This window comes from Eulemur rufifrons, chromosome 15 (genome assembly GCF_041146395.1).
Source record: "Eulemur rufifrons isolate Redbay chromosome 15, OSU_ERuf_1, whole genome shotgun sequence".
NCBI lineage: Eukaryota > Metazoa > Chordata > Mammalia > Primates > Lemuridae > Eulemur > Eulemur rufifrons.
The window spans coordinates 108,031,154-108,053,197 of record NC_090997.1 but is presented as its reverse complement, the minus strand read 5'-3'; the positions used below and the strand labels follow the sequence as shown (position 1 = coordinate 108,053,197).

At 52.1% G+C, this 22,044-nt stretch overlaps 1 protein-coding gene across 2 annotated transcripts in view; it reads right to left on the bottom strand.

Moving 5' to 3' along the window:
* Positions 1-5,357, bottom strand: part of SMOC2 (SPARC related modular calcium binding 2) — a 150,689-nt gene extending 145,332 nt beyond the window's left edge. For both annotated transcript variants that reach the window (XM_069487770.1, XM_069487771.1), the window contains exon 1: positions 5,084-5,357. In XM_069487770.1, the coding sequence (XP_069343871.1) occupies positions 5,084-5,167 (84 nt within the window). In that variant the 5' untranslated portion in view covers positions 5,168-5,357. The remainder of the gene's footprint in view (positions 1-5,083) is intronic.
* Between the last annotated feature and the right edge of the window lie 16,687 nt (positions 5,358-22,044).

Genomic DNA, 22,044 nt, shown 5'->3' with positions numbered 1-22,044 from the left:
AGAAAGAAAACAGATGACAGGGACAAGAAGAAGTAAAGCAAGAAAGGACAGACACTGAGGAAGAAAGAGCAGAGCACGTACTGTACTCACGTGCCGCCTTCTCTTAGATGGCAGTTTAACTGGTGAACACATCACACTGTGTTGTACGTAATAAAAATCCGAAATAGTTATGGTTCATCAAAAAAGTCATTCTGAGACTGTCACATAAGAATATCTGTTATTTTCACATTTAGAGTAGTTACTTTTTAGCCCATATGAAATTAGGAGTCAAGAAAATATTTATTCTGAAATCTTTCTTTTGGTGGACTACAGTTAAATGCTCCATACGCTAACTGTTATTCAAACTTTGAAGATACACAATGATTAATGGTGGAACCTTGTTCTGTTCCTCAACATCATCAATTGGGGAAACATAAAGGTGACAGTTCTCATCTTCTATGAATAAACTCAGGCATAAAAGAAAAGTATTTTCTTAAGTTTCCTTCTCTAACTTCAAAATCCTGCTGGAAATTTATTATTCGAGGCTCGTGTCATGTACATGTGTAATAGTGTACCCTTTAATTCAGAAATATATAAATGTTACACTTGACTCCAACCCAATGTTCCACAATCTTGACAACAGCCCCCATTCCAAAATTGTGGATTGTCACCAAGGCTTATTTTCATATAGAATTGCTTAGAAATCTGTTCCGTTTAGGGCCCTGGCAACCTATGTTACACCAACGTCCATTTACTGAACAATCTTGTTGGGGCTTGAAGTTGATTATAGCTTTATTTATGGTCTTGATTTCAAATCAAAATTAGAGCGACTCTTCTAAATGTTTGGGCTTTAGACGCCATGCAGATGGGCTTCTCAGTGGGAGATTTGGGGCTGTGCTTATTTCCCTCCTCCTGAACCACCTCAGGGCCCGTCCATGGGGCCTTCCCCGGGCATCACACACTCTCGGCACGTTCGCAGCGGGAGAGGAAGGGGAAAACACAGTCATTCCCTTGGGTATCCAATACTGAGTGAGAACAACATCGAAACAGGATGGTGTGTACATTCCATAGCACAATTGCTCAGACACGGAAGAGCACTTTTACTTTGGATGTTTCAGCAAGATCAGTATTCAATCCTGTCATGGACTTGCTAATAATGACACATTTTTTTAAATGTACATGTGGGTAGATATCGGTCTCTTTCAAAGCAAATAAACCCAAACAGGGGTGGGGAAGAACCATTTCGACTCCGTTGTGACACACCCTCCCAGATCAGTAACAGACATCACTCTGCGCCAGACCCCGTGTGAGCAGGCGCTGGTTCAAAATGGAAATTGGCTGCACTCTGAGATAAGAAAAGCAGCATGGAACTGCAAAGTTCCTCAAGGTTACATGAAAATAGTGCGAGGAGCTTCCCCTGAAGAGAGAAAAATAATTGCAGGTGAATTTAGAAGTCTCTAGATAGCTTAGTATTCAGGGGCTTTTACAGAGGCTTTCAAAACTTCAGTTTCCTCATCTCTTGAATGTGGAGACGATACCTTCGGTGAAGTCTCGGACATTCACTTAGAAGAGCATTGACACTGGCAAAAAGAAAAGGCATGAGAAGGGTGGTGGCTTAACTTCAGCCTTCTAAGTACAGGCAAAATGCCATTTAGTCACTTCTGAAATGAATCAATGGGCTCTAACCCCAAAGTCCTGGGAAAGGGATCAAAGGTAACATTGTTCCTTGTTGCACCTGAAGAAACATCTAGGCACAAGCTTACTGGTCGGGCATCAAAACTCATATAGCTACATCCATGACAAAATTGGAGAATTGTGATCATGTCTGTTTACTCTTTGAAGCACATAATTATGTGTAACCCAAACAATTTATATTAGAAATTATTTCGTAGTCTCAGTCATTTGCAGAAATTAAAAGAAAAATGGACACAGTCTAGCCTTGGAATGTACCTACTTCTCCAAGGAAGAAAATAGACTTGCATCCAAATTAGGGTGTATAAGACACACTTAAGAATGCCAACTGCTGACTGGAAGTGACACCAAGGTCTGAGAGACAACCAGGAGATGACACAAAGCCATCAGAAAGTCATAAGCAAAGACACAAAGGGCCTTGTAGTGCCATTTGCAAGGAATGACTTTGGTGGGGAAAAAAGAAAAGATCGTCCCCAAGCAAAGCGGGTTCTCTTAGTCTTGAACACAGAGTGACCGAGGTGGCCGCAGCAGTGGCATGCTCCGGCCAGGCTGTGCTCACAAACAGCACACACTTGTCACAGGTAGAAACGACAACTGCATAGTCCCGAGCAGCCTCAGTACCCCCAGAGAGCTGATGAGTCTCCCGAGTTCTAGATGAGAAGAAGTGGCTGGAACAGAGGGTGTAGGGAGTCACTTTTACCCCTTTTGCCTACACCGCCCTTCTTGACTTCCCTCCACTAAGCTCATTAACCAAGAGCCCAGTGGTGTGCCCCGAGTGCTGGTGGAAAGCAAAAACCTAGACAGCAATTTCCAAACACACCTGAGCACTACACGAATTGATAACTATGGTCATGACAACCCGCTCATCTGGACCAATGGCATGGCCACCATCAAAAATAATGTTAATTGTGGGATTAATACATACTGGACATATTAGAAGGTTTACTGTTAATCCTCATGGCATGCTAAAGAGATACTATGATTTTATCCTCATTTTACAGACAAGGAAAATGCAGTAACTTGCCTAAGGGGACATCCAGCAGGACATGGAGCTGTGGCCTCACCCACTACATGGGCAGACACTGCCTCTCGGATTTATTAAAGCTCAGAGGGTAAATCTTACAGGGCAGACACTGCCTCTCGGATTTATTAAAGCTCAGAGGGTAAATCTTACAGGGAAGGACACGCTTTGAATAAGCATCCCTGGAAACAAGACACTTCCAAAAACCAGAAGGTGATTTGAAAAAGGATAGCACCACAAAAGAAAAAAAAAAAAAAAATCCAGCCTGTTTAACCTCTCCCACTGACCAGTTAAATCTCAATCTTATCTCAATCTTATCTCAAGTACTTTGTAACCCACTAATTAATTCCTGATTTTTCTAGACTGGGGAGTGGGTGGAAAGGATTAAAACAAAGTATTTTATGCTTTGAACCTTTCTCCTGGATGCAAAAACAGCAGAGCATTGTATCTGCGAATGGAATTTTAGGCAGAGTGTTCGTGGGGAGGGCCGTGGGTGGGGTGCTGGCCCCTGAACAGGGCCCACAGGTGGCTGGCACTGCAGCAGCCCAGGTGACCCTGGAGCAGTCTCAGAGGCCAGGTGGGAGAGCGAAAGCAAACAGCTAAGCAAGGAGGGGCGGGGAGAAGGCAGGAAAGCTACCTCCTCCCAACCCGCTCTAATCACTAACCACCAGGCTCTTCTTTCCCAGGTGCGACCAGTGGTGGAGGCTCCCCACCCCCACCCCTCCCCACCCCCCATCCCCGGCAGCAGGTGGATGACAGACTACTCTTTGCACTTTCAGAAAATTGATGGCAACTGTGGTACCTGCTGCGACAGCCCTGGAAGAAAATGCTACAATCTCATTTTGAGAATTGGTCTCAGTTTCTCTCACCATTGATGTGCTTTAAGTGTGTGGGGGGCCTGGTTTTATATTACACGGGTGCCTATGGATGCATGACGTGTGCGTGTGCAGGAGTGCGTACAGCAGCTGCACTCTGGGGTCCCCTCCGAGAAGACAGAAGGTCTCCAGCCTGTGAAAACTCCCTTAAAACTTCCACTTGGCAGTTTCTAATCTACAAGTCATTTGTGAGACACAAGGCAGTGACCTAGGCCTGCTGCACAAGAATTTTAGGTATGAACAATGAACTCTCGCACTCCTTCCCCCAGCACTGCTAGAAGAAAACCCGGAGAAAGAGAGAAAGAAAAGAAAAGAAGAAAGAACCTAAGAAAAGGAAAAGGCAAACGATCCCACAACTGCTCCAAATTTTGCTGAAAAGCAGAAACCAGCCACAGCTCATTTCAACTGTTATTTTCCATACAATAAACACCTTTAGGACAAGTCTCTGGCCACTTAAAAGCGTCTCCCCACCAGAGATGTTCTCTCTGCCTTCGTGTTTTCTCAAGCACTTGTTCAAAAACACATTTAAGTGGAATGTTTTCGTTTCTGGAGATTGCATTAATTACGGTTTTGCAGACACTGCAAGCCCACGAGGTCTGCCCGCACTAGGGGCTGCAGACACCGGGCCTTGGCCGGGCGGCCACGGTGGCTTGGCCAGCCCGGAATTGGCTCAGCCCCTATACATAGCTCCATGGTTGGCACCGCGCGCCTCGGCCGGGCCAAGGCTGTCGCACAGAACTCGCAGCTAAGAAAGAAAAACACACAGCGGTCAACCGCGGTGACCTACTCGCTCGGGATCGCGCAGCATCCCTGCGGCCTGGAGGGGCAAGGGCGCGGCGGGATGAGCAGCCGCCTCCTCCCTCCGCTTTCTGACCCAAGAAGAAAGGAAAGCGCTCATTACTGCTCCTCTATTAGCACGTAGGCGAGTGAAAAATCATCTTTTATTTTTAATGCCATCTGCTTCTCCTCGGCTCACGTACACTCTCTGGGAGGATGGGCCCAGAGTGGGGCCCACTGGGTCAGCGTGGCGCACCGGCCGAGCGCAGACACGCTGGCCGCGTGGGGCGACGTGGGCGCCGGTCCCGGTGGGTCCCCCGGGGGCGCCGCGTTCCCAGACCCCGCAGGCCCCGCCCACCAGTGAACCCGGGACGCAGGACACCCACCGGAGCGCACCCAAAACTCCCACTCATCTGCTGCTGGCAGGACCCATAGCTCAGCACAGCGGGGGCAGGGCCGGAGGCAGGTAGGAGTCCCAAGGATAGAACCAGAGGACCCCGCTGCGGGGAAGGGTCCCCAGGAGCCATCGCAGCGGGTGGTCTCACAGTCCCAGGCGCACACGCCGCAGGACCCGCCCGGCCCCACCTGCTTGGGCCCCGCGGGCGAGCGGAGCCACCACCGCCCCCGAGGGCCACCTGCGCCCTTGGCAGGGACGCTTAGGTTTGGAGGGATCGCAGGGACCCAGCCGCGCCGGCGGAGCGGCGGGAGGCTGCACCGCTCGAAGCGGGCCGGGGCTTACCGTGAGCGCCGAGAACTTCTGCGCGGACGCCAGCGGCAGCAGCCCCGCCAGCAGCGGCAGCCAGCAGAGCTGGGGCAGCAGCATGGTGGCCCGGCGCGGGGACGGCGGGGAGACACACGGAGCAGTGGCCGCACCCTGCGCCCTGGCGAGGCGGCCGGGTGAGCGGGTGGGCGAGCGCGGCCGGCGGGCAGGGGCTGCTGCGGTCCTCTCCCCGCTCCGCTCCAGGCGGCCCAGACCTGACCGGCTCCACTCCGCGCGGTCCTCCGCGTCCTGTGCGGCTTCCCTCGCTCCTGTCAAATACCCCTAGAACTTCCCGGATCCTCCCCTCCCGCCCGCCTCGCTCCCGCCTCCCTCCCCCTCTCCTCCCCCAGCCCCACCTCCCCGCGCCGCCGCCGCGCCCGGCTTGGCTGCGGTGCCCGCTGGGGCGAGAGGCCGCCCTGGGCGCGGGTCGGCAGAGGGCGAGGTGGAGGGGCCACGAGGGCTGTGTGTGGCCTGTGGGTGCTGCTCGCGTGCCTCCTCGCGCGCTCACGCGCACACACATGTACTCTCGCGCGCGCACACATGTGCACGCGCGCACTCACACACGCGCGCCCACCCGGGAGGGCTCCCAGGCGCAGGCACGGGGTGCACAGCGCCCTCCTCCCGCCCCAGGGCACTGGCAGGGCCAGCCTCCTTCATCCACAGGGTTAACAGGAAGCCTTGGCCCGACCCCAAGCCCCGGGGTTCTTCTTGACCTCTGACTCTAATGCCACCTGGTCCAGCCCCAAATACCGCCTCTCACACATGCTGATTGACAGCTGGCTCTCGGCAAAGGCGCTGGAACGCCACACCATCCAGAAAACACTACGGGGGCAGCGCTCTGGCATCTTTATGCAGGTTAAGGTTAATCCACCCCGTGGGGGCCGCAGGAGTGAGACCCAAGTCTGTGCAGCCTTGATCCGGCAAGCGCGGGGGAACGCGGCTGGCTGTCGCTGGCGGACACATGTGGCGGCTTTTAAACTGCTCGTCCAAGTCTGCCAGGTGTTTATGCAGCGAGCACCGATTGCGGAGGCTGGAAACTCGTCCGTGGGGACTGCGCTGGAAACCGAGCGAGCGCTGCACACCTAGGCTCTGGACAACATCCACACGGACGACATTGCTGAAATAGCTTAGCCTCGGCTTGTAACTGCGCAGGAAAAAGCCTAGTTCTGTCTCACACAGAAAGCCCAAAGAGTGAAGATTTTCAAGAACAATGAATCAATTGATTTGTCAGGGTACTGGGGAAAGAACAAAACAGAAAATCCAAATCTGATTTTCATCGGCGTCTGGTACACGGCTTTGGCTATGAATTTGGGGGTGGAGGCTGTATCCGCAAGCTCTGGGACTGGCTGCTGGGGGAGGAAGGCCATCCTGTTCCAACCTTCCCGTACTGCGGGGTGGGGGAGAAGTCTTCACATTTTACCAGGAAGGTGATGTGCATCAGCGGGGGAGTGGGAAAGAAACATGCCCCTCCTGAAGGAGGGTATTCTAAGGGGTCCCCCCACATTCCAGAGCCCAGAGACTCTATTAAGTATTTAAACACATTCCTCCTGGTTTGAGGACTTAGAAGGAAATTATAATAAAACTCTTTAGGGGCTGCTTTTGGGTCCAGAAACACAGGTGAGCAAAGCAGCTGCAAAGGATTAAGTGAACAGGGCTCACTAGTAGGAAACTTTAATACAAATTAAAGAAAAGGTAAAATAAATAAATACTGCATACCACTACTTAATTCTAAGATTATCCAAAGAAGAAAATTTACATTCAAAACTGACATGCCTCCTTTAAAAAGTATTTGCCACGAAAGAATTTTTACTTTCTATTTTACTGAGAGTGTCATAAGTCAATAGCTGAAATATTTGATATTGTGCACTTTTCTCTAGAACCCAAAAGATTGAAAACATGTTCGTTTGTTCACCCTCACCCACTGCAAGAATGGCAGTTAAGGAGTAGCCTTAATTATTCCCATTTTACAGATGAGGAATAAAAGTCAAAGAGGCCAAATGTCTTAGCCAGATCTCCTAAGCACAAAAATCAGAAACAGAATCCAGATATTAACTTGCCATACTGGCAAATCCACTTTACTTCCTCCGGATATGTGGGGGGCGGGGGAAGCGTGCCTTGGATCCAAGAATCTCAGCATCTTTCATGGATCAACTCCAGAATCCTCTGGGAATTTCAGAAAGATAAATGAAATGTATTTGTCCAAGACTCTGACAGATTGGGCAAGGTTTGAGCCTTCAAAAACCCTTTAAAATCTGGAGAAGTTCACAAGTCCGGAAAGCCAAATTTTAGTTTGTCAAAGATCCTAGAAATGGAATGTGAAGAGATAATCAGGTCCCATTTTTATGGAGAGAAACAATACGTTTATTTAAAAAGCTGGAACAGTTATGTCTGTCTTTCATTTGTACGTCTCCAAGAAAGTTATTACTGGCACGGTGAGTGTCACGTCAGAAAGAATATAGAAGTAAATTAGCTTGGTTCAAAGCTAACACAGGAACTGATCAGCTCGATGCTTCCAAACAGTTCCTACAGGACACAGGAAGACGCTCCCTCCTCTTGCAAGAGCATGTGTGTGTGTCTGTGTGTGTGCGCGTGTGTTTAATCAATAAGCGATGCAGCGTCCATTCTGAAAACTGGCCTGTGGATCCGGAGTTTAACTTTCTGTCGCTGTGGAAGTCACAGCAAGGAAGAGCAGGAGAAGCTAGTCCCTAAGTACCCTGCTGTTCTCACGTTTCTAAACTGACTTTTCCCCCTGGGCCATTAGCAAAATGCTTTACCGTGGGTATCGGCTTACTTTTCTATTTATTTTACTATGGTAAAACTGCAAAAGGATTTTATGCTTGTTATAGACATGATATAATGTAATTATTATTTCTGGCTAATTCGTGTTTAGCTAGAAAAATTTTGTCAGCCACTTTCCCACCTCAATATGCAAAGCACACGTTTAATCAAATGTCTCTTTGTTGATTCAATGACTTCCAGAAATTTCTCCATCGTCATTCTGAGTGTCAGTGGAGACAGACGGGCAGTGAGGGAGCACTGAATGCCGTCTACACTCGGAGCGTGGGCTCCACGCCGCCAGTCACCCGTCAGTCTCTTGTTTTACTGACATTTTCTCCTACTTTCTACTTAATCCTGGGAACGGGAGTCTGCAGTCCCCTTGGAGTTTTTAGGCGAGCGCTGTGCAATTGTCCCTTTAGGCCACCTCGCACTGGGGACCAGGCTCCCTGGAGTCTCAGTCTTCTTTGCTCTTCACTGACAACCTGCTTCTTTCCTTCACTTTGTTCCCTTCGGCCGTGGGAGCCCATGCCTGATCCCGAGGGAGTCCCAGGTTTCAGCCTGCGCACCGCAGCTGCAGAAGCCGGAGAGAGGACGTCCCACCCGCGGCGGGAAACAGCACTGCTGAGCTCGCTGGGCCGCGCCAGCAAGTCCTGCTGGAGGGTGGACAATGGAATTGTGCCTTCCCCCACTTTGACATACTTAAGTAACAGAGAACTTGAACTTGTCTCCGTGCTCAATAAAATGGTCTAAACAAGTTTCTTCTTCCTCCTTAAAATGCCCTCGGACAAGTTTTATGACAATACTTTTCAGGCTCTTAACAGAAATTTTTAATAAACAATTGGAATGTGCTGGGTATTTTATATGCATTATCTAGTTAACTCTCACAGAAACTACAAAGGGATCGTTTGACAGATGATAATAATCAGATCCTGGGAGATTAGAGAACTTGCCCAGATTCACACAACTAGGAAGGGTAGGAGCAGAATTCAGCTCAACTTTAATGTCAGGGTCCAGAATCTTTCACCTAGAATATTCCACATCTTGGAAACTGCAGGAGAGCCTGTGGACTTCAGCAAGGAAACAGAGTTCCAAAATCTGCTGCCCGGCCTGCGGATAACCAGTTCTTAGACTTTTGAAATCATGAACACCTTTGAGATGTGATGAAACCGTGGGTCATCTTACCCAGAAAAACGTTTGTGCACACACTCATCTACTGACTCGCTTTTTCTCATATTCTTTAATATCTACCCCCAAACAAATAAGAAAGCACTTGGCCGTTGTTTTTTTACTTATTGATAATACTTCAATCCCATTCCAGTGTTTCCCAAGTTAAGGTTTAATGTTTCCTGAGAAAGCTGTTTCACAAAGCCAAACACAAAACTGCTACGTTCACAGTGAGAACCGTCCCTCCAAAGCTGCAGGGAGACACCTGTGCCCCTCTGAAAGGCCACAGCTGCAGCCTGGGCGAGACATCCCATCTAACGACCAAGCTTGCTGAGACTGTTACTATCCTTATCCCAGGCTTATTGAAATCATTTGTTATCATCATACCCAGCCATGTTTGCCTTTCCATTCGCGAAGCAGCCTTTATTGGCATATGAAACTTGCAGACTGTATCAGCTACAGAGCTAATAAAAGCTGAGCCCTACCAAGACTAATCAAGGCACAAGGTGTTTCAGGGAAGGAGAATAAGAACTGATTAAATTTATAGCAACCAACCTAGTCTAAAAGCAGATGATCTAAACTACTTTTGCATTTTCCTTCCCTATTAACTCAAACGAAGGGTCCCTTCCTCCTTTCTTCATAGGAGGCTGCCTTTAGGGGGGAAAAGTTGTAAAATGGCAACAGAAATACAACTTGCCAGGAAACTGGGCGGTGAGGACCACACAGAGACAATTTATACCGACAGAGCGCAGTGTAAGGAGATACTCCGATACAGAGAGCTTCGATTCCCTTCGGCAACTCCCCCTCTTCCCGCTCTTCCCCAGCCCAGCACACAGGCCGGCACGGAGTTCCATTCACTCTACCCTCCTTCCCTAAAATGCATCATACAAAGATAAAAATCCTTGCGTGTTTCAGAAAAACAGCCCAGCACTGGGCAACATGGTCATGGAAACAGCGATGTGACAAATATTTGCCCCTAGTCCTTACACCACCAGCTGGATCTGACCTTTGGTGGAGCAGCCCTTACCAAATAGCGTTGCATGGTCTTCATGCCAGGGGCCCTGGCTTCTGCGAGGGAAGCCAAGATCTTCTTGGTCTTGGCTGGTTGTGCCCCCATCCCAGGCAAATTTCTTAACTCTTTTCATGTCTAGAAAACAGTATCCAAAAGTGGAGATTCAGTTACATGACTTGGGGCCATTTTATTCCTAGTTCTATATGTTCAGACACTTGCCCAAAGAAGACCTGTGAGTGATGTAACCACGAGAGCCCTAGAGCCAGTGAGGCCTCTGCAGGTGCCAGCTCCAGGTAGGACGTGCTCACAGGTTTGTCTTCCACAGCTTACAGCGGGGCTCGTTATGTTCAGCGAATGTATGCAGCGTGTCCGCGGCCACGCAGGTGCCCGTGGGAGAACGCGGGCAGTGGGGGTAATCAGCACGTCTGTGCCCGGGAGCTGCAGCACGGAAGGGGCAGGCGTGTTGGCCGGGTGGCCTCAGGTGCCGGCAGAGGAGCAGGTGGAAATTGCACGGCCCCCGCCTGCGCTCTCCGGCCTCACAGCGCGTCTCTTGTTCGCTCAGGCACTTGGGACCTTTTTCCTCTACATCCTAAGCAATTACTCGTTTCTTTACTTGTGTGAGCATCTTCAAGCACTTTTCTGAACTATCAGGCCAATTTTAATCATCATTCCACCACAACATATGCAACATGGCAAGATGCACCTCTTTGAGTTCCACGGGACATACATCTCGATTTACTAGGAGCTACTGAAACCGTGGCTGTGTGGGCTACATCTGTTATCTAGAAGGAAGCAGCTTAGTTCGAGGATACCTTAGAAATCTGTGCTTGAATCAGACAATGCAATCGACTTTGCAGTGTATTCAACACCAGCTTCATGTTTAATTAAGGGGGAATTCGGTTGTGCAAGGGCCTGGGGCTCCCAACGGTATACAACGTGGAGGGCTGCTTAACACGCAAGCGCGGGTGGAATTATTTAGCCAAAAAAGTATGTCCTTGCATTTGGGGGTTATTTTTGTTTATTGTTTACCATTGGTAATTCAGATCATCATAGGCAATTTTCAGTTTGTTATTCATTTTTAGAATTTCTTTATTATTTCAAGATTTTTTCAGACTAATTTTATTATCCTATTTTATTTTACATCTCTAATTTATTTTCCACCTGTAAAACATTGGAATATACAACTATATCAATAGAAGCATACCATTATTTTATTTATCCTTATGAAAAGAAAAAAATATGTCTAGTTAAACTATGACACAATACTTTCTTAGCAGTCTTTAAGGTACCCCCTGCCCTGAGTTGCTAAAATATAAAGGGAAATGAGCATGTTTTAATGTATAAAATAGAATATGTCTGTTCTCTGCTTTGGAACAATGATAATAGCTAATAATGGGTCTGTTTTATACTTGGGTTTATAATTTTTCTTCAACATAAGAAAAACACATGCCCACTAAACCAAACAAAAACAAAAACAAAAATTCAAAAAACTAATGAGAAACAAAAGAAGAGTCTAAACAGCATCCAGATTTCCCCAAGTCCTGACGGCAGACGGGCGCGAACATCCTTCCTTCCTCTGCAAAGACACCTGCAGGGCAAAGCTGAGCCGCATGGGAGGCATAACTGGACGGCAGGGAAAGGACAGGAGACACGCAAGACAGTTCCAGAAGCTGCAAAGCAGACGGGTGAGGAGGCAGCGACTGAAACAGAGGAGGGAAAAGCCAAGACAAAGTCCGATCCAGCCAGCGCCAAGGAACAAGGTGGAGATGCGGGCAGTGGGGTCCCCCAGGGCAGGGGCAGGCGGACTCCTCCCCAGCTGGAGCTGCGGGTGACAGACCTCACCACACGCTTGGCCCGGCGGCGGCAGCAGCGGACTGTCCCGGCCTTGCACACACACGCGGACGCCGAGGGCACCAGACGTTTGAGGACAGCTCTGCTGTGAGAGGCAAAGACAACAGACCCAAAGGAGCCAGCTGGCGAGGCAGGACTGGGGTGGACACGGGGGCAGCAGGGCAGAAGGGACAGTCCTTCCTCCCCCAGCTCTGCCCGTCCTCCCTGGCCAGATGTGCCGGGCAGGGGACAGGCGGGAGGAGAGGGAAGGATATGCATGAGGTTGTGCAAACCAGGGAGAGGTCCCAAGAGCGAATGGGGTGGGGGAAGGCGAAGAGGGGGCGGTTAGGGCTCCGAGAGCTTCCTTAAAATACAGGATCTGGGGTGGGGCTGCTCAGGGCAAGAGCAGTGAAAATGTCACAGGCTTTAAAAAGAAATGAAAAGAAAGTCAAACCTAAGCCATGGAGAGAGCAGCGCCCCTCCACTCTGGGCCCTCGGCACTGAACGGCCGGTTGCTCCGTCCCGAGAAACAAGAGAGCTGACCCTGCACCCGAACCGGTTAGCACAGCGGGCACTTGCAGCACCTGCTGGGGCAGCCCCTTGGCTTCCCGATCTCACTCATTAGCACTTTACCACTTTCCTGTTTTCCGTTGCCCGGCACAGCAGGCTACGGTGTTGCTGGACATCCTGTCACTTTCCCAAGGCCCCTCTGCTCCAGGTTTCAGTAAGGTCCCCTGACTTTCCCGCAAACTTTCACCTGTGGAATCCACGAATGGTGTATGCAAAGGGCAAGCATTCACTGACACGCTCCCACCCACCCCCTAAAAGTACTCCCATATTTTAGATGTTGTTGTGGTACCGCCACTTTCGGGTAACACACTCTGTATTAGTTACCTTGTTTCTTTTTTTAAGAGATAGGGTTTTGCTCTGTTGCCCAGGCTGGAGCACAGTGGTGTCAGCCTAGTTCACTGCAGCCTCAAATTCCTGGCCTCAAGTGATCGTCTTGCCTCAGCCTCCCCAGTAGCTGGGACTACAGGTGTGCACCACCACACCTGGCTAATTTTTTAAATTTTTTTGTAGAGATGAGGTCTCACTATGTTGCCCAGGCTGATTGCAAACTCCTGGACTCAAGCGATCCTCCTACCTCAGCCTCTCGAGCAGCTGGGATTACAGGTTCACGCCACCACATGTGGCTATAATAGCTACTTCTTTTTTTTTTCCCCCTTGGCATCACAAATTACCCCAAAGATTAGCAGCTGGAGAAAACAAGCATTTACTGCTGCAGAGTTTCTGTGGGGCGGGAACAGGTGTGGCTTTGCTGGGTCCCTGGCTCCGGGCAGCTCAGGTCTCCCCCCAGGGCTGGCCGGTGCTGCACACCCCACGCTCAGGGGTTGCACCCCTGGTGACACAGTTTCTCCTGTGCTGGAAGGCGGTGCACCCTCCTTGTTTGGGGGCCAGTGGCAGAGCAGGGCAGTCCCCGTAAGACCTTCACAGTCCTGCTGAGACGGTTAATGCCGGCCCTGGGGCAGGCCAGTGGGAGGACTGTGCGCCGGGGTCTCTGTGGCCTTTGCAACCCAAAGCACTCACCCCCTGTGCCTGCCCACCCCAGCACAGCACGTGCTGTCTGGAAGGCAAAACACGCAGCTCCTTCAGCACGAGGGCCCAGGGTGCAGATGAATCTTGCTGGCATAGTTTGGCACGTCTGGAATTTGAATTTCCCTCCAGGCACTGGGTTTCTGGCCCGGAATGCTTGTCTGCGCCCAGCTCCGAGGGGCGATTCCTCCTGTCAGCCTGCGTTGCTCTCTGTGAGCCTGGACTCCACTCCACCAGCACCCTCCCCCGGACGGCGGCTCTCCTGCCTACCTGGCTCGAAGGTCACACCGTTTTGTTGTTTTCAGGTTGCCCGGGACTCACCAGACTTGAAGTCTGGCTGGGTTTTCCCCGAATCTGGCTGTCAGAACATCTGTGACAAGCATCTCCGCCCCCGTTTCCGTGAGCTGCTCACAGGGCTTCCGCGGGCCCAGATCACGGCCAGGTGGCTCGGTCCACAGGCCTTTCCCCTACTTCCTCTCACCTGCGGCCCCACCACACCTTGTTTCAACTCGTCGGCATCCGCCTCAGCTCTGAGCGACGAGATCCCGCAGCAGATAACCGAGTCTCCCATCCCAGCGCCCCGGGGGCTCCCTGGCACGCACCAGGTTCCTGTGTTTATGAGTCCTAAACAGACGAGTACCGTGGAGTCCTGGGGAGGGAGATGTCATCGTGGATTATTACGTTAGAGCAATCCCAGGGGACATGGAGCTACCTCTGGACGTGAGTAGGGGGATAAGAAAAAGCAAGAGGGCGTCCGTCACAGAAAGGCACCACAGACGTATGAACTTGCTGTCGGGCAACAAGAAGATACACGCAGGACCCGCGAGGAACTGGCTTATTCAAAGGAGGTGGTTAAAATAGTTACACACGTAAGGTCAGACCCAGCTGTGGTGAGTCTCACACTTCAGTAAAAATAGTTGTTTTTAAAAAATGGGAAGCAATATAGCAATGCAGAGGGCCACTGTGTTATTCAGGGTTCTCCAGAGAAACAGAACCAACAGAAGACGCGTGCGCGCGTGTGTCTGTTCCGCGTGTGTGTATATGTGTGCGAGCGTGTGTGTGTATACACATGGAGCGAGAGAGGGATTTTCAGGGAGTGGCTCTCGCGATATCGGGGCTGCCGGGTCTGAAATCCGCGGCGCGCAGGCTGGGGTCGGGCAGAGCCGGTGCAGCCGTCCGACGGCTGATGGAGGCACCGTTCCTCCTTCCGCGGGACTTCGCCCCTTTCCACATGACGCAGGTCACCTGCTTTGTCAGAGTCTGCTGATTTGTGTTATTTCATCTAAGAGAAGCCTTCGCAGCAACGTCTACACTGGCGTTTACCCAGCACTGGACACGCGAGTTGGCCGGCACTGTCTCGCGTGTCTGGAACAGGCACTGACGCCCACAGTGACACTTCAGAGCCGGAGCGCGGTGGACGCGGGTCCGCAGGAAGAGTTCTGTGGCAGGGCCGAGTTTTATCAGCAGCATCTTAAACAAATACTTACTAAATCTCCGCTGCGTCTGCAGGGGAGACGCTGCCTCAAAGACAGGACGGAGGGGACGGGCCGGTGCGGTCGGCGCCGTGGGGGCGCGCGGCTCAGCCCGTGAACTGCCGCATCCCTGCTCTTCCCCCGTTTGACGTTCTCTGCTTTTTAATGGCTTCGAGAAGGGGAGGACAGAGACATTTTTAAAGCTTATCGAGGTAGCATCACAGTTGGGGCCGTGGCTTGCGCACCTCAGTGAAAGGACTGACCGGGTCAAAGGGTACGACCTAAGATCAGATCGTTGCTGTCAATGATGGAACCTCCCTTCAGTCAGCCACCTGGGTCTTGTTTCATGACGTGGAGGTAAGTTTGGCTGTGGTGCCAACAGGACAGTCAATCCGGATGGTCACATATGTTGCTCAGTCTGTAAAAATGAAGGTCGTGCCCTGAGCCGCGTTGTGTGAGGACGTGCAGAGGCAGCGGCCATGCCAGCCGGAGACTCCAGACAACGTCCGTCCCCAGGGAGAGGGAGCCTGCGGGAGCAGGAGGCGCTCCCCGGGCTGCCGGAATGTTCTGCACCCGGACACTGGTTACACACACGTCCATGTTGTCACACTTTCCACTGTACATACGTGCTTATAATTTAGTATCTCCTTATAATTCAAATTTTCCCTCTATGCTTTGAGTTTCTGGCTCCAATTTCTTATCTACATCCCAACTCGAAAGGACAATTTCCCATGGTTTGACATCTAGTATTTGATGATTTTAAACGTGGGAGATTAAAACAAAGTAGACTTGCTGTACTCTTAACAAATGCTTAATCAACTAAGAGGCAATACAAGGGGTTTAAAAACAAAGGTATAAAAATAAAGGTACAGATCTATGGTAAACGTCCAGGTAAACTAGGAATAGAAGAAAATTTCCTCACCCTGGTCAGGAACGAAGCAAAAGTGTCTGCTTCTGTCACTCTTGTTTGACGTAGCACTGGACGTTCCAGCCACAGTGTAAGGTAAGAAAGGGAAATATACGGTGTACGGATGGAAAGGAAGAAATGAAATTGCCCCGTTTTCCAGATAATATGATTGCTGATGTAGAAAATCCTATGCGATCTACAAAAATAAATAAATATAAAGAAACAAACAAATCCTCCGGACTAACAGGTGAGTGTAGCAAGGTTGCCGTGTACCAGATTAACATGCAAACATCAATCGTATTTTTTCATACTAATGACAGACACGTGGAAACTTAAATTTAAAACACAATATTACTTTTAATCACTCCAAAGAAGTAAAATGTAACAAACAAAACCTAAAGAAGTGTGTGCAGGATCTGTATCTTGGAGTATAAACTGCTGCTGCAGTAAGTCCGGGACGCGGGTGGGACCGGGGACGCGGGGTCCCTGCTCGCAGGCTGGACAGCAACGAAGTAAAGACGTCAGTTCTCCCCACGTTGACCCTTAGGTTTAATGAAATTCTCATCACAATTCCACCAAGAATTTTTGTAGACATAGACAAACCTGTTCTAAAATGACGTGGAAAGGCACAAGACCAAGCATTACAATTTCAACAAAAAAGGAATAAAGTAGGAGAAGTTGTTCTACTTGATGTTAAGACTTAACCTTCCGGCTACAGTCGTCAGAACGGCTTGGTGCTGTGGGTGGACACACGGACCGACAGGACAGAGGGGAGAGCCCAGAAACAGTCACAGAAACAAGCCCAGCTGACGCCTGACGCAGGTGGATGAGGCTTCTCAACCACGGCTTCCAGAGCAAATGCACACCTATAGGAAAAAAGTTTAAGGCAGAACCTCAATGCAACCTCATACCTTTTTCAAAAAATCAACCCATCTTTTAAGAACTACATCATCGGCTTAAATGTAAAATGTAAAACTATAAGACTTTTATAGAAAATGTAGAAGAAAATCTTTTGGAATTAGGGTACCATGGATTGAATTGTGCCTTTCACCCCCAGAAATTCCTGTGTTGAAGGCCTGACCCCCAATGTGACTGTATTTGGAGACAGGACCTTCCGGGGGTAGTTAAGGTTAAATGAGGTCATAAGGGTGGGGCCCTGTTCTGCTAGGATTGGTGTCTTTATATGAAGAGGAGGTCACGCCAGAGCATTCTCTCCTTACACACACGCACACACGCGCCCACAGGAAGCGTGGTGAGAGGACCCGGCGGGAAAGTGGCCGTCTACACCCAGCAAGAGGGACCTCACCGGAAACCGGCCCTGCTGGCACCGTGATCCTGGACTTCCAGCCTCCAGAACCGTGAGCAGCAGATCCCAGTCCACGGCAGCCACCCCGTCGGTGGCATTTCTTACAGCAGACGCAGATGGACACGTGGGGATGAGCAAGGACCTCACACCAAATGCATGACCCACAGAAGGAAGGTAAGCTGACAAGTCGACGCCATTGAAATAAAAAACTCCCCTCTGCAGAAGACCTGACGCGTATGAAAAGACAAATATTCACAAACCCCGCATCTGACGAAGGACTGGTGTCCAGAACGTACAGCCAGCTCTCAACACGACAGTACGAAGTGAGTGAAGGTGTGAGCGGACCTCCCACCGCAGAGGGCAGAGGGCAGAGGGCAGAGGGCAGAGGGCACGCCAGTGCAGGGGAGCACGTGCAAAGTGTCCAGCGTGACCAGCCACCAGGGGATGCGAGCCAAAACTGCAGGGAGGTGTCACTGCCCCACTGGGACGGCTGAGTTATAAACGTGGTGACGGCAGCAGGCCTGGCAGGGACACAGAGGAGAGCTGGGAAGGGGGTGGCGCAGCCACTCCGGGAAATCCCTGGGCCAGGGGAGAGGCAAGCGAGTCCTCCCCCGTCTCTCCCTGCTACGCTGCAGGACACATGGGTCAGATGTGAAGTCCCCGTCGCGCACACGGTGTGACTACCCCTTCCTCACCCTACTGCTCGTGGCTGGGGTGCTCCCCGGGGACTCTCTGGGCGCCACAATTCAACTCCCCGTCCCACACGTCCCTTTGCTTTTCCTGCCGTCCTCCTGTGCTGGGCGACGCGCTGGGACCCCGATCCAGAAACCGCTTCAGCCGCCGGTGCCCTGGCTGTCTGCGACTGTGGGACTGAGGGCTCCGCCTCCCACCATGCGTCCACAATCCTCACATACAGTCCTGGCACCACCGCCGCTCCTGAGAAAAATCATCGTTTTAAGAAAAATGTATTTTTCCTATACACTGAAAACTAAAACATTCATAAAAGAAATCTAATAAGACATTAATAAATGGAAAGATATCCCATTTCATGCATTGGAAGAATTAATATTGTTAAAATGGCCATACTTTCTTAAGCAATCTATAGAGCCAATGGAATCCTTATCAAAACTCGAATGCCTTTCTTCATAGAACTAGAAAAACAATCCTAAAATTCACGTGGAAGCACAAAGGACTCAAAATATCAAAGCAACCTAGAGCAGAAAGAACAAAGCTAAAGGCATCACACCACCTGGTTTCAAAACACACTACACAGCTGTAATACTCAAAACAGTCCGGTATTGGCTCTGCTCATGTCACGTGTCACGCTGGCTGGGTGTCCTCACAGGGACATGACCCAGAGGGAACCGGAGAGCGGGTCCCTGTCCACGTCAGACTGGCAGGGCGGGGCCTGGAGGGGCAGGAGCGGAGGGAGAGAGGCCTGGAAGTGCAGCCAGCGAGGGGGTGAGGGAAGGAGGAAATCGAACACGCCACAGGTGTCTGGCTCGGGTGGCCACGTGGGTGGGGCTGTCATTTACTGAGACAAAACAGAGCTGAAGCAGATTTGGAAGGACGGCCTAGAATTAGGCTCTGGGCAAGTCCCACTGGAGACGCGAGTCGAGGCCAGCAGGGCCCAGACGGGCGTCAGCCCAGGTCTAGGAGGTGCCAGCCGGCAGATGAGCTCACGGGTTGGGGACTGTCCCCTCCCTGGTTTCTCAACACAGAGGCCCCACTCGGGCCGACCTGCTGAGCTGAGTGAGGGGAGGGCGGCGCATGCAGGGCGTGGCAGCTGCCGCCTGGTCCCTGCACCCGTCAGAGCGTCACGGTCCCACCTGGCGGCAGCAGCAGAGGGACCGGGAGAGGAAGACGCTTTTGAAAGTGGACGTGCACCTTCCCCTGCGGAAGGCCTTTGCGGAGACCTGCTTTTCGCAGAGTGGCCTGGAACCCACCCAACCCCGGCCTCTCCTCTTCCCCGAGAATCCGCCGTCCTCTCTGCTGCTGCGCTCACTTCCCAGCCCCCGGCTTCCGCTCCACCCTCTCAGGAGGCCCAAGTGCATTTTTTGGCTTTAGACAACAAAAGACTTCAGAAGATGTTTACTCTCTTCTAAAATGTTAGCCATCTCCTTGGAATCAGACCCGGCTCTCTGGGGACTTGATCTACTTCAGCCCCGGCTTCAGAGCTTGTCCAGAGGGTGGAAACGAGGTCTGCTCGCGCAGATGTGAATGGCGTTTCTGTCTCAGTCGAGCATAGCAAATGCATTTAGAAAAGGGCCAGAGAAAACCATTTCTTCGCTCTTGGTCAGCCAGGCAATGAGTGCCAGGTGCGTAATTTCACCTTTCATCAACAAATGAAAATTCTTGGCTCCTTTTACGCCAATTTGCCTCTTCTTCAGCCCACCTGGGACGTGCACAGCTTTTGACATGTTTCAAAGTAAGTTTGCTTTGCAAAATTGATGGGAACTCAGGATGAGAAAGACAGGATTCATGAGAGCTGGTTGTGCACTGAGGAATCGCTGTGTGCGCACAGCCGAAGCCAGGTGGCTGGAGCCACAGCGCGCTGGCCCCTGGCCAGCCAGGCCGACTGTCTACACTGCAGCGGCCCCTGTGTTTGCACTGGGGTTCTAGAATGATCCGATGCTCTCCTGTGTTTCTGCACAATGTGCGGACGCGGCACCTGGCTGCCCGGGCAGTCCCCGCCTGCGACCTTCGCACCCCCAGCGGCATCCGGAGCTTGTGGGGTTTTCTTCACAAACTCAGGAGGGTGCCAAGAAACAGCTGCCTTCCCACCAGCCTCTGCAGTTCCGCAGAACATCAGGAACACCCAGAGGATGTCTCATCACAGGCCACGGGGCCAAGAGCTCAGGAACTGAATTCCAACGCAGGCTTCAGGGCAAGTGTGCTTAGAGTCTTCGAGACACCCAGAACCCCTGGTTTCATGGTACCCCTCCAAAAATAAATGTGGGGTCCACCCTCAGCAGGAGTGACAGCTCTCTTTGTCTAGAGATAGGTAGCTGGCCGGGGGCGGGAGCTGGAGGAATCAGCTTAAACAGTGAAACCACATTTTAATGTGTTGGAGTCGCATCAGCGCTTAATGTTTATTTTTGTTGAGTTATTTGGCACAAGAGCGCTGGATTTCCTCCTGCGCAGGGAGGAACGCACTGTCCGCTGTGTCCAGCCGTCTACGCGTTGACACCGGAGACAGGCCTGGGGCGCGGGGGTCCTCGGGCAGCCTGCCGGGCCCCGGCGTGGGTGCGGCCCGGGCATGCGGTGAGCGCTGAGCCCGGGTCTGCGCACGAGGCCCGACAGCCGTCCCAGACACAGCCGGCCTTTCCCCCCCGCGGAGCAGCTTCGTGGCACGCCGTGTGCTGTTCCAAGCCAACGTTTTAAATATGCGATAAATATCTAATGAAGCGTTCACGTGCCAAAAATGGTTTGTATTTATGTTTTAAAGGTGCACTTCTGTGCTGGGAGCGTACAGTGTGATTCCAGAGCAGGGTTTCTGGACGGGGCTGAAGAGCTGTCTGCTGGCCTGCCAGAAACTTCTAGGGGGTCCAGGAACGGGGCCAAATGTGATCGAGGGCGTCTGAGGAAGCCTCTGGCCCGCGCAGGGGGAGGCGGAGGGCGGGCACTGGCTGTGCGTCCCCAGAGGCCGCTGTGCGCTGTGCCTCCCGCACCGAGCTGCGCGGTCAGACCCCTCCTCGTCGCCATTCGGGTCCGTGGGGGGCAGCTCCCCGCACGGAGCCTTAGGGTGCAGGGCCAGCCGCTAAGGCTGCAGGGGCTACGGGCCTCAGCCGAGTGGTCCCTGTCAGGCACCCTGGTGTGAAGGCACCCACGTCTGAGTGCTTGTGTGTGACTGATCAGGGCCAGGCCGGCCGAGCCTCAGTTTCTTCCTCTGTAAAACAGGTCATTGCCCCGCCCTGAAGCATCCTGCGGGGGGTGAGACGTGGCCCCTGCGGAGGGCGGGCACATGGGCATTGCTCGGTAGGCGCTAAGGCCCCTCCTTCCCTGGGGTCACCCACTATCCCTCGGTCTGGAACGTCCCCTCTAGGGCGTCCGGGGCCGTCTGGGGCGCACTGGCTCCACGCAGTAGTCTCCGCGCAGAACCGCCGCCACACCGCCCCGAGAGCCCAGAGGAGGGCGGGGAGCGCTAACCCTGTCTGAGCAGGTGTCACACACGGGCAGCCCTGGTCAAGAGGCGGAAGTGGATGGTCCCGGCAGGAGGTGAGAGCTGTTGCTCCCGTTTCTGATTTAACTTCTCTGTTCAGCTTTGAAAGCCCCACGTGCAAAGTGGGGAGTCCCCAGTTCTAGGATTCCCCGATCTGTTCTTGGGGACCTCACCACAGGACCTCTCTCTGGGGGGGCAGTAACGGTGCCCCCGGCCCTCAGCCTGCCCCCGGCCCCCCTTCCCTGCCCAGGACAAGCACCCACAGCGCCATCGTGTTATCACTCGGGGCACGTGGGGGACGTCCTGGAAAGGACATGTGTTCCCTCTCTGGCTGCGGACGCTGCTGTCACTTGGTCCCGAATGGCTGGACAGCGTTGGCCCCGACCCTCCTCGGGATCCGGGGCACAGCGGTGCGTCTGGGCGGCACAGCGGCCTGGAGCAGACGCGACGCCACACACCGGCGGAAGGATCACAGGCCGCTCGGCGGCTGGGGAGGGGCCCAGCCTCCATCTGCCGGGTCTGTTGATGAAGCACTTGCCGTGGGCAGCAGTGTCGCGGCGTCGTCACTGTCACTGCGGGAAAGACGCAAAGGGAATTAAGGACACTGTGAGAACGATGACAGGTCAAACTTGTGAACACACAAGAGAACATTTACATGGCAATACATCAGCAGCTGCAAAAGGACATTGGAAGAAGGAGAGAGACGTGCTACTCAG